This window comes from Ammospiza nelsoni, chromosome 9, assembly GCF_027579445.1.
Source record: "Ammospiza nelsoni isolate bAmmNel1 chromosome 9, bAmmNel1.pri, whole genome shotgun sequence".
NCBI classification, from domain to species: Eukaryota; Metazoa; Chordata; class Aves; order Passeriformes; family Passerellidae; genus Ammospiza; species Ammospiza nelsoni.
Window position 1 is genome coordinate 8,403,520 of NC_080641.1, and position 12,535 is coordinate 8,416,054.

At 54.0% G+C, this 12,535-nt stretch overlaps 1 protein-coding gene across 1 annotated transcript in view; it reads right to left on the reverse strand.

Annotated features, from left to right (window-relative positions):
- CACNA1E (calcium voltage-gated channel subunit alpha1 E) overlaps window positions 1-12,535 on the reverse strand; it is a 104,681-nt gene that overhangs the window by 10,233 nt on the left and 81,913 nt on the right. Inside the window, exons 37-42 of the mRNA XM_059477931.1 lie at window positions 12,005-12,096; window positions 11,712-11,877; window positions 11,381-11,508; window positions 4,120-4,216; window positions 1,995-2,100; window positions 435-542 (exon numbers count right to left, since the gene is read on the reverse strand). Of these exons, the coding sequence (XP_059333914.1) occupies window positions 435-542; window positions 1,995-2,100; window positions 4,120-4,216; window positions 11,381-11,508; window positions 11,712-11,877; window positions 12,005-12,096 (697 nt within the window). The remainder of the gene's footprint in view (window positions 1-434; window positions 543-1,994; window positions 2,101-4,119; window positions 4,217-11,380; window positions 11,509-11,711; window positions 11,878-12,004; window positions 12,097-12,535) is intronic.

Genomic DNA, 12,535 nt, shown 5'->3' on the forward strand with positions numbered 1-12,535 from the left:
TCTTGGGAAGAGCCCTGCTCTGGGATACCCTGGTGACCCTCAAACTCTTGTCATCACTCTAAAAAAAGAGTGCTGAGCACCCAGACACTCCCCGTGGGGATAAAATAGATGAAGATGGCTTGAAATCATCATCACCCTCATCCACCAAGGCACACATCCTCATCATCTCATCAGGTGTGCTCAGCCTCCCTCCCTGCTGTGCTCCAGAGAGCATTCACAGGAGACTGTGGCTTTGGCAGGAGCAGATCCCTGCAAACTGGGGGCTTTTCCAGAGAGTTCCCAATCAGAAAGAGGCAGAACAAGGCAAAACAAACCCTTCTCCACTTCTCCTTGAGCCGGGGATGGGTCTGGCCAGTCCCCACCTCCCTTTGGGAAGAAGTTGCTGTGGGGATGAGGGGAGTTTGAAGGCAATGACAGCCCCCCCAGAGACTCACTTTTTGGCATGGGTACCAACAGGTCCAGCATCTTCTGGGAGAGGTGAGGCCAAATGGTCAGGATCTCCTTTTGAAGCTCGGAGTCCAACTGCTGCCAATCTGCACCACCTTCAAGAGCAGGGAGCAAAACCGGCCCAGACACATCAAACCTCAGCACCAGGGTCCAAGCAGCCCCCCTTTCCCATCCTGCGGTGAGGTTCCACCTCAGCACTCATCTCTCTGGGCTGGGAGGGCCACCTTGCATCAGCCAGCCTGGTCTCCTGCTCCCACAGGGTAACCTTCCCCCCATCCCCTCCATATGTGCCTCCATCTCCCCATCCCCTGCCCTCCCACTCAAAGCTGCCACCTTCAAGCTTGCCTTGGGTCCGTCTCTGCAGCTCCCATCCCACTCCAGCCCACACACACCTGCTGCTGCCCCACTTTCCTTGTGCTGGTGAGCAGATCATGCGCTGGTGGAAGAGCAGCTCTGCTTGGTAAACCCAGAAATGCTCAGTGAGGCTGTGCACGGGGAGCAGAGTTCTCTGGCCAGGGCTTTGCTGAGCTTAGCAAGCCCCAGGAGCACCAGAAGCTGCCAATGTGCCCCAGCAGAGCCACCCAAGCACAGGGGCAATTTTGGTGGGCTGTAGGACACCCAGGTTCAAATCTCTGCTTTGCTGGAGGGGTTTGAACCCATCCTTGCTGTCTGAGCACTGGGCTTTGGATGACATCTCACCCTGGGTTAGGTTTTCTCCCAATAGCTGAGCTGTTCCCAGGGGATGTTTTATTGAAAATGCCATGTTTCTGCAGGAAGTTTTTGATCTGATGAATCACAGCCTTTCCAGTAACAACAACAAAGGAGGTTTTCCTACTCTGAACATTTTATCTTCCCTGAGAGACAGAGAGGTTTCTTTTCCCCACAGCCTCAGGAAGCCTAGCACGTCTTTCCCATCCTTGGTTTGGCTTTTTACATGGGGAGAAAGGGGAATTCTCTCTCTCCTCCATTACACAGTGGACATTGAGCTGTTTCTTTTCTCTAGAAACAGCTTCTGATGAAGAATTCTCTACCCCTTTCCTAAAGAAACAGATTTTTTTTGACAGAAAGTGGCAGAAATGTGCCTGTTCAATGTACTTGCTCCCATCTGTGTGCATCAAGGCTCTTAATCCCAAAGTAGCTGTTAGGTCCTCAGCCCAGCCACTGAGGAAGGGACTTTTTTGCCAGGTGATAGGACAAGGAACAAGGATTTTAAGCTGAGTGAGGATAGATTGAGCTTGGATATTAGGAAGAAAAAGGGGACTTTTTTGTGAGGCTGTAGGACAAGGAAGAAGGATTTTAAGCTGAGTGAGAGTAGATTGAACTTGGAAGAAATTCAGAAGGTGGTGATGCCCAGAGAAGCTGTGGATGCCCCATCCCTGGAAGTGTCCAAGGCCAGGCTGGATGGGTGGTGGGAGCTGTGGGATGAGGGGTGGGACAGGATGATCTTCAAGGCTCTTTCCAACACAAACCCATGCTGAGATTCCACAAAAGGACCATGAGCAGTCTGCAAAGGGTTTCAGAGTGCCCCTCTGTGACACAGGCGTTACCTTTGGCAATTTTGATGTCCAGGGCCGTGCGGATGAGGGCCATGAGGGTGGAGGTGAAGTGGACTGTCATGTCCTCGGCCACGGGCATGTTCATCAGCACCAGTCTCTGCGCAAGAGAGAGAAGAAAACAGCGGACGGAAAACAATATCGAAAAACACATCGACCAGGCTGGAGGAAAAGAAATTAAACATTAAACAAAAAAAGGGGGGTGGGGAAAAAAAAAAAAGAATCCAAATTAAAAAAATAAATAAATTAAAAAAAAATAAAAAGCAACAAGGAGTGTCAAAACAGCACAGCCAAAAAAGAAGGGCGAGGATCACCCCACCAGACCCCCCACCTCCCCGGCTCCTTCCACCCCAGGACACCGGCTCACTGCCTTCCAGGGCTCCTCCTGCACCCCAGGAACGGCCCCTGAGCCCCCCTCCCCATGTGCCACAGCAGCCCCCGGCACTTTTTTGGGAAGACACACTCCATCCATCAGGGATGCGGGCATGTGGGATGCGCGGGAGGGGAGGCGGGCTCAGGTTTCCGTTCCCAGGGGGTTTGGCTTTCCAGCTCTCAACCCTTCCCAGCTGGGGCAGGGGAGAGGAGGGTCCCTAACCTCCAGGGACTTGAGATGGGCTGGATATTCCTCTAGCATGCTACATCCTGGCACTCCCTTTTTGCGTCTTTCAGAGATGAAGTTTGCCAGCACATGCAGGGGGGTTCCAAATTATCCATGGGTGGGGAAGGGAAAGGAAGGGAAAGGGGAGGGTGGAAAAAGTGCAGAAGGAAAGAGAAAAGGGCAACCAAGGCAGGTTAGACACGCCATGCTCCTTCCCCACCCTGGCAAGGCGGGGTGCAGACCGAAGTGACCAGATCCACTTTCCAGAGAGTATATTTTGCTTTGTGAATACCTTGGGTCAGCCCTTCCCTGCCCATTCCTGTTCACCCAGCTTCTCACATCCCTTTCCTGCTTTCAAGCCTCTCTTTTTTCCCCCTAGAGAAGTGTGATGGTGGATGTATGCTTGTGAGAGCCTGAGAGGGTGGAAGCGTGTCTGGAAGTGTGCAGGAATCTCTTTGTGCAATCCCTGCTAAAAGGCCAAGAAAAACCCCAATTTCCTCCTCAACAACAGATCCTCCTGTAGCTCTGGGCCTGGTCCTGGCAGCTGCTGCCCTCAGAAAGCCACACAGGTCCCACTGCACATGCTCCATGGCTTCCCATGCTCCTGATCCATGATCCTGATCTGCAGCTGGGACCTGACTGACAGCCACCACTCCAGGTGGGACAACTCAGAGCTGCCTTTGGAAGGGCCCTGGCTTTGCCTTGCACAAGCAATGAAAGGGCTTGGAGAGCCCCTGCTGATGGTCCTGGCTCCTCACACACAGTAGGCCTGCTCCTATGGGATTTGGGATTTGAGATTTGGGATTTGTCCCCACTGCCCACCTGCTTCCCATCTCCACGGGCTTCTGCACCGGCTGGGATCAGGATGGTTCCAAGCCCCTGGGCATGAACTCCTGAGAACATCTCACCCTCCTAACTGTGGCCTCACCTCACCTCCTGCAGCCCTCCCATTTCCACACTAGTGCTGATCCTTTTCCCCTCGAGCTGTCACTGTCACATACATGGGGACCAACCAGCATGGCCAGGGCTCCTGTGGGCACACTGGGACAACTCAGAGCTGCCTTTGGTAGGCCTCTGGCTTTGCCTTGCACAAACAAGAGAAAGAGAGAGCCCCTGCTGATGGTCCTGGCTCCTCACGCAGAGCAGGCCTGCTCCTGTGGGATTTGGGATTTGTCCCCACTGCCCACCTGCTTCCCATCTCCATGGGCTTCTGCAGTTGGATCAGGATGGTTCCAAGGCCCTGGCCACAAACTCCTGTGGACATCTCACCCTCCAAACTGTGGCCTCACCTCACTTCCTGCAGCCCTCCCACTTCCACACTAGATCCTCTTTTTCCCCTGGAGCTGTCATTGTCACACACTGGGGACCAGCCAGCGTGGCCAGGGCTCCTGTGGGCACAGCAGGCTCCCCAGGAGTGAGCCAAACACGTTGGACACCCCAACAAGTCCCCAGCTCCCCACCTCCCGCTGTGGCCCGGCTCCTGCAGGGCTCTGACCCCCAGAGAAGGAAGGGTTGATCTACCTTATAGGCCACTTTGGAAGGACATCTCTTGCCGAGGCCTAGCGGTGGTGACATAAGAGTCAGCATTTCATACATCTCAGTGTAATGGATTCGGCCACTGCTCATGGAGGGGGAAGGGGAGGGAGGGAGATGCAGAGAGAGGAGGCATTCCCAGAGAGCGGAAAAAAAAAAAAAACAAAAACGTACGAACGGAAAAATAGTACAGGAAAAAACAGGAGAGAAAAAAAAAAAAGAAAAAACAAACGGACAAACAGGAAAAGAACAGGAAACCCGTTAATCAAGGCAAATCATACATGAGAGACTGTCCTGATGTGGATTTATAGCACTGCTCACACAGACCCAGGAATGCTGGCAGAAAGCGACTCACCCCTCTCCTCTCTGCTGCTGGCCTCAAGTGCCTGTCTCGCTACCAGCCTGGGACGAGTCCTGTGCTCTGAACCCCTCTGCTAAAGCCCTCCACGAGCCCCCACCTCGTCCCACAGGTTCCAGGGCTGTGTGCGAGTGGTATAAATCAGATACACGGCACTCGAGCCATGGGTTATTGCAGATAAGGGTGCCTTGCACCGCGGCGCTCCGTGGCCTCTGCAGCCTCTTCCCTCCCGGGGGGGTGCCTGGTATTTGCTTGGCATGGCCACCTAACCCATAGCCAAAGGCTGTGTATCCCCAGCTGGTGGGGTCTATGCAATTGGGAGGCAGCATCTTGCATAGAAGGCAGTGGGCCAGGGTCACTTGTCACAGGAAGATGCCCAGTTGCTTCCGTCTGGCTCTGCGGATGGAGCACTTCCCCACCATGCAGCAGTGCAAAAAAAGGCATGCTGAATCGGCTGGAACAAAAAAAACGGGAGGAAAAGTTGGGCATGCCATGCTCCCGCCCTGGCTCTCTCCCACATGCGGCTGCAAGTTCCACCAGGTTGGAGTTTAAAGAGTCTCAGCAGAGGCAGCTGTTTGGGCCTTCCAACATTTGGGGTTGGTTTGGGTTCCCCATGGGAGCAGTTAGGGTGGGATTTCCCTCCCTCCTCCCCTCCTTGCACTCCTCTGCTCCCTAAGGACCTGCCTGGGATTGCTGAGCAAAGAATGCCACCAAAGATTGGCCACCCCAGGCTGGGGTAGCTGGGCTGTGCCTCCCTCTCTCTGCACATCCACATCTCCCAGGGATCCTGGGCTTGCTCACCTCTTCTTCCCCTCGTGCCAGGACCCCATCCTGCCACTGCGAGGTTTGGGATGGTCAAATCACCTTGTGACACCAAAGGCATCCACCCTCACTGCCAGACAGGACCCCATCTCAGCTGGGAGAGAGGGCACTGATAAAAAATTAAGGATCCCCATGGGATCTTGGCTTCTTCCCTAGAATGTGCTGAGAGCAGTGTGGAAAGGGGAGATGAGGTCTCTTCTCAGCCCCCTGGTCAAAAAGGCTCCTACCAAGATAATTCCTGACATTTCAAGTGTGAACAGAACTGGTGACAGGAGCTGTTTGGGGTGCAGGCACACCAAAAGATGGTTGATAAGAGCTCTGGAGAATGATGAGCAGGAGGATCAAGAGGAAACATCCAGGAGTCCACAAACAGCACCTTGGCAGGGCTGGATGAGCACCAGCTCAGGATGAGGTGGCTGCAATTTTCATGCATGAATTCAGTGCAAAAAAGGAAGCAAGACAGTGATCTTCCAGCCATCCTTCCTGGCAGGGGGAATTCTGGGGAACCCAGCACCAAACAGGCACTGCCTTTCAGCCTGAGATTCTCCACACAGCCAAGGAGGAATGGAGTCCATGAAAGGAAGAGTTTGCATCAGTGACCAAGAGGGATCCCATGAGAACTCCACACTTTGCTGCTCCTCAGAGCAGAGATCTTGGAGCTTTCTGAGCAGCACAGCTGTGCCCAGACACCACTTCCCCACAGAGTGAAGCACAGGCAGGCACAGGGAATGAAATTCATCTGAGCAGGATCGATGTCTTGGGAAGGCTGAGCTGGAACAGGGGTTGGACAGAGCTAAAGAATAAAGCAGGAATTTATTAAAGGCCTCAATGGATCCACCTTGGGCAGCACAAGAGCCCAGCCAGGGCTGCACCCAAGATGAACCAAAATGGTCACAAAAAATGGATCCTCAGTGACATCGTCTCTCACTTTTGTAAGTTCTGCTCCATTTGCACATTGGAGTCAATTGTCCAGTTACAGCTTTAGCCCTTGCAGTCCCATCCTTCTTGTTTTTCTCTCTCCAGCCCACGGTGTTTGTGCTCTTGGGCCTGAGATTTGGATCATTTGTCCTTGGTCCCCAGCTAGAGCAGGAATTGTTTTGTCTCCCTGCTCTGTGCACAGAGCTCACCATCCCCTGATAGGAAGCCCAGACCCACACACTAAAGCAGCACAGAATCTGAAAAATATAAAAGCTCAAATCTGAGGCATCAGGATGACTCCCAAGAGCTGGTGCACACCCAGGATGGGGGATCTGACCCATCCATCCGTGTCTGGACAGAGATGTGACCCATGGCTACAGCACGAGGTGGCCACCAGGGATTAAATTATTCATTATTCTGTGATTCTGTAAACCCTGTAAAACCACCAGGCATTAATGGCTTGGCCTGAGAGAAGCCTGTGAGTGGCAGAGGAGGAAATGGGAGACAGGACATCTTCCTCCTGTGGTTAGGAAATAAGTGCTGTGCCCCACAGTCTGTTAGGAAGGGAGCAGCAGGAGTGCTGTGAGAGTAAATTCAGGAAGAGATGAAGTTATCTTCACCTCATAGGGATATCATCTGTGGAGCATTCACCTGGCAGGCTCACTGAACTGAAAGGTGTCTGCAAGCTGACTTGGTGTTTTGGGATCTTGGCAAGATGCAACAACCACATGGAATTTTTTTTTTTTTCCAATCTTTTGGGAATTGTTCCAGGGCAATAGGAACTCCTGAAAATCTCCTGTTCTTGAAATATCTCCTGCACAGGGAGGAGGAGACTGAGGTAACACAAGGTAGAGATGGGGATGGGGATGTCTCTCCCACATGACAACGGAAGCTGTTCTCAGCACTCTTTGCTTCCTCCTCTCCCTGCATTTATCCACCTTCACTGCTCTGCCCATCCACAGCCAGCAGAAATCAGATTGCTCTGAGACTCCCTCTTCCAAGGAAGCATCAGCAGAGAAGCAAGACTCCAAGAAGCCCTTCCTGGAACAGATGACCTCATCTGAGATTCTTGCAAGAAATCTCCCGTTCCCAAATCCATCTTCCTAAACGAGGTGACCAATCATCCAGGCCTTGTGTTCTTTGTGCTGCTTTGCCTCTGGCAAAACCATCCCCACACCCAGCTGTGGAGGGTGACAGAGCTGTTCCAGGGGTGGCACCTGGAAGGAAAGCCTTCCTGATGTTTCCACAAGGATGTGGTGACTGCACCACGCTGCAGCAAGGAACCCTCCTCCTCTGCAGAGGCAAGAGCCAGGACTGGGCTTGTCTGAACTCCCTTGTGCACCTCAGGAGCCATGAGGGATGCAGGAGGAAGAGCAAGCTCTGTGATTCATCCTTTTGTGGCACAGGCACAGACAAAGGTGTCATGGCACTTCAGAGAATGCAGCAGATGTGGGATTTTGCTCAAGTGTCACCCCAAAATAATTTTTTTTTTAAAAAACCCTTCAAGTCAGAGAGACACGAGGAGACCAAATCGCTGCCCTGGACTCAGGGCCAGTGTCAGGACCCAGGACATCCCTCTGGCTGTCCTGAGCAGCCAAGACTCTGCCAGGGGTCTCAGAGACCCTGGCACAGAGCCCAAGATGCCTGTGGGTTTGATTATGACCCGTGGAGCAAATTACCAACCTTGTATGAAGATCAGCAGGCCACAACAGTTTAAGTAGAATATTAGTGAAGTTATCACAGAGTAGAAAAGTAGATTTTAGAGTCTTTGGTATGGAAGTTCAAGACGCAAGATGGAAAGAACTAGGTGTGTCCAGCCTTTCTCCTTCTTCTTCTTGGCCTCCATCTTCTGCTGTGATGTTGGCACTTTTAGATTGGTTTAGAGTAGAAGCTCACTGTCTAACATGGGTGATAGGTGTTGGAAAGTAATTGTAAATATTGTACTAGTAGTTTTTAGTATACAATAGTATACTTGCTGAGCTGACCTCAGCAAGCCAAGAGAAATTTTTTTATGGACAAGATAAAATAAACAACCTTAAGACTGAGGAATGAAGAGCCCTGACTCCTTCTTTGAGCGCCAAGCTAAGAAAAGAGACTTTCCAACTTTTCTTGAGTTCACTCTGACCAGCTGGAGATCCTGACAGGCCAGGAGCCAGGAGCTGAGCTCAAGGGAGAGGAGCTGCCAAGCTCCAGAGGTGTCACCATCTCCCAGGGAGATCCAGCCAGCTTTGTGCAAGCCTAGAAAGAGTCCCACTCCTCAGAGACGTGACTGTTTGTCCTGCCAAGCGCCACCCTCAAGGACAGGGCTGTTGGGTACAGCACAGCATCTTCCAGGGACAGGGGTCACCTCCTCATCCTCCCTGTCCAAAACAACAGCAAAGTCCCCAACAATACCCTCCCAAACCCTCGTTGTCCCCCCGTGAGGTGCTTGGAGGTGTCGAGCAGAGGCGGTGGCATTTGGGCTGGTGCCCCTCGGGGCTCTCTGCACCACTGGAACCGGGGCTGGGGGGCTTTGCTGGGGGGCAAAATTTGTCACAACCCACGCCAGGAGGCTCTGAGTCCCCTGATGCCTCCCCTGCAGGGGAACAGCTGCTGGCTCTGGGAGGCAGTGGACCTCTTTAAACTCGGAGGAAAGCAAGGTCAGGGTTCCCTGGGGAGGCGCGGTGGCAGTGGAGCAGGGAGCGGGGTGGATGGTGTGTCCCGTGGCCAGGCTGTGGCGGAGGACTGGGAGGCAAACCTTGCACGCCACCCTGTAGGGGCAGTTCTCTCCTAGGCCCAGAGGAGGCGAGATCACCCGTACTAATTTGTACATATCCTTATACGAGATCCTGCCGCTGCAAAGGAAGCACAGGTGGGTTAATAGGACACTGAGAGGGTGGAGGGGAGGGTGGAGAGCTTAACGGGGGGATGCTGGGGCTGTCTGTGGGGCAAGACCCCCAGCTCTTCTCCTTCTGGCTCTGTCAGACCCAGAGAGGAGAAAAAGCTGTGAGCATCAGCTACTGCCTTTTCCACCATGAGAGCTGGCTCTTATCTCCTCAAACTGTCCCATCCTCACCCTGGAGAAGGACAGTTTTGGTGGTGACCCCTCCTCGTTGTGCCCCTGACCCCTGGGCCTGGCGGGATTTTACACAGAGTGAGCCTGCAGCTTGGTGGAGTTCTAAGCCATGGAGCTGTGCCCCATCACGTCACCAGAGCCCCTGTCCTCACACAGCCAACCCTCTGAGAGCCACGAGGTCCCAGTGGGGTTGGCAGCTGAGCCACTCGTGCCTCCAAGATCTGGGGAACCTGAGACAGGGAGGGATAATGTGACCAGCTGCTGGCTGTGGCACCTGGCTGTGGCTCTCCAGTCCACTCCTGTGCTCTGACCACCAGCCCAGCTCTGCCAAGGGTGCACATTATGAGAAGCAAACCTCCCCAGACACACACAGACCCCCCTTTCCTCCCAGGGAAGCACATCTGCCGAGATGCAGCCATCCCAGGATACGGCCGTATCCTCCGGCACCGCGGGGACCAGGAAGCAGCCGAGGCACAGAGCTGGCAGGAGGGGGTGCAGGATGTTGAGCTCCCCACTCTGCTCCAGCCCAGAGCCCCTGGGGAAGCGTGGGGTGGAAGTGCTGAGGTGCAGCTGCTGCAGCCTCCTGGGCATCCTTGGACAAGCTGGGAGGGAAACCAGGTGGGGAGGCAAAGAGCGGCGTCACCGTCCGACCCCAGGCGCCTTTGCCTCTGGTTTCTTCCTCCTCATCCTCTCCCATCCCCTCTCCATTGCTGGCCAGAAGTGAAGAACCAACCAGACCCCAAACCCCATCCCTGCTCCCCCCTGGTGCTGGGTGTTGTCCCCAGGAGAGCTCCGTGTGCTGTCAGGATGTGCTGGGAGCTGTTGGGATGTACTCACCCATTCCTGGCCTGGCACAGGGGCCAGGGCTGCCAAAACTGTCTCCTGTGTTCCCTAAGCACTGGCTACAAGCATGGCTTGCTCAGGGAATCAGAGGGGCACATGACAGGGACAGGACAGCTCAGGCTTGTTTTATAGTGGCTCCATCATGGGCCATCACAAACTGGCCACCAGCCACCACCAAGTGCCCAGTGTGAAGAAACCCACCCCAAGAGCCACCCTGCAGCTAGCAGCTGGGAGTTTCACTGCTCCACCTCCTCTCCTTCTCTGCTTGGAGCTGATATTGGGCATAAAAAAAATACCTTGGCTGAGGCTGGTCTCCTGAGGGCAGGACATGAAGGCAAGGAGTCTCCAAAGGGAGTGTGAGGGGGTGCCAAGGCCAAGAGTTAAGATGGCACAGGCTCTCTGCAGTGGTGGATCATGGACCCATGGAGCCCCTGGGCTCTGGAAGGGGCCACACAAGGCATCCGGGTGGGGCTGGGCTGAGTGAAGGGCAAACACATTTCCAGAGCTGACACAGGTCCCCCTTTGCTCTAGGGATGCTTGGGACCATCTGAGGAGAAGGAGCAATGGAGAGCAAGGCCTCTGCAGCAGCAGCAGCAGGAGCAGAGCCAAAATCTACCAACCCAGGGTGTGTATGGACCCTGTGAGCCCCCACTACTGCTGGGAACAGGCTGTGCCTCCAAACAGGAGCCCTGCTCTCCAAGGTCCTCATCAGCAAGGGCAGGAGTGCAGCAGCCAAAGCCCTCCCACCTCAGAGGGGTGAGTGGGCTGGCCAGCACAGGACACAGCTCCCCAAACACGCCCCAAACAAGGTCCTGTGCAGGTGGTTTGGCGGGAACCCAGCAGATCCCTGTGGTGGGAACAAGCCCTGCTCAGCCCTGCTGTTATCAGGGGCTGTGGGTGCTGGGGAGGAAGGGATGGAGCCAGTCTCAGAGCAAAGGCTCCCAGCTGGTGCTTGGGGACAGGAAAGGAGGCTGAGAGGGATCTGCCTGCTGGGCAGGGAGGAGAGGAAGAGCAGGAATGTCCAGCACTCAGGATGAACACCCCATGGCAAACTGAACATCACCCAAGACGCCTGCGCCACCAACCAGCACAAGAACCAGCTGCTGCCCTTGCAATGACCACAGGTGACAGCAGCACACCCCTGACTGTCCCAGACATCACTGAGAACTAAACTTCCAGTAGGAGAGCATAGAGACCCTGGTTTAAAACCAGCTCTGAGAGGTTGGCTGGGAGAGAAGGAGCTGGCTACATACCACGCTGCTCGGTCATACTCTGCCCAGATCCGGACAAACTCATCCAGATGGTGAGGGCCCAGGATGGAGGAGTCCCGTGTCAGGTACTCAAAATTGTCCATGATGACTGCCACAAACAGGTTGAGCATCTAAATCAAAGCGGGGAAAGGCAGAGAGAAAGGAAGGTGAGGGGAGAGGGAGCAGAGAAGGGAAGGGAGAGAGTGGAGGGAAAGTGGGGGAGAGGGAGCAGAGAAGGGAAGAGGAGAAAGAGTGATTGTGGGAAGGTGATGGAAGATGACATGATGGCTGACAAGAGGGATCCCCAGAGCCCTCAGAGGAGAAGGCAACTCACCAGGAAGGAGCAGAAGAAGATGAAGGACACGAAATAAACGTAGGCCAGGTCGGTGCCGCAGCGCTCGTTCTCGTTCTGCCCGGACGTGGCCGTGGTGTCCGGCTCGCAGCCCTTGCCCTCCAGGCAGGACAGCATGATCTCCTGCCACGCCTCTCCAGTGGCACTCCTGTCCCCAACACAGCCCTGTCAGCAGCTCCTGGTGGCACGGATGCCCCCAGGAGAAACCTCACCGTGACCTGCCCACATTACACACATCTCTGGCATGCAGAGGAAAGTTTTCCATGGTTGCTCACCTGAAGAGGAGCATGAGGGAGCCCAGGAAGCTGCGGAAGTTGTTGTGCCTGTTAATGTGGCTTTCCTCATCAAGTTTGATATTGCCAAAAACCTGCAGAAGGCAGAAAAAGGGCTCAGCTCTTCAGGCAAGAGCTCGTCAGCCAGGGAAGCAGCTGCATGTTCATATTGCCGTCCTTGAGTGTTGGGGAAGATGAAACAGGAAAGCCTTATAAATGTGATTGCCTGGTAAAAGATTTTGAGAATACAGAAACTATAAGTGAGACTGAAATGAAAGCAAGCTTTGAGATACCTCAGTTACTGAACAACTGGAAAACAATGGTGTGGCTGGCTGAAGGTAATCCCCTTTTGATGAAACAACACCCTCTGCTTGCAGGCAGGTCCAAGGGTCAGAGCAGACCCTACAGCTTGGCAGAAGGGGCCCAAAGAGGAGTTTTTAGGGTTTAAAATGTAACACAGTATGGTAATGTAATGATTCTTATAGGCTGTATGGAAATGCTATAGGATTTGTATCTTGTATTAGATTGGTTAGT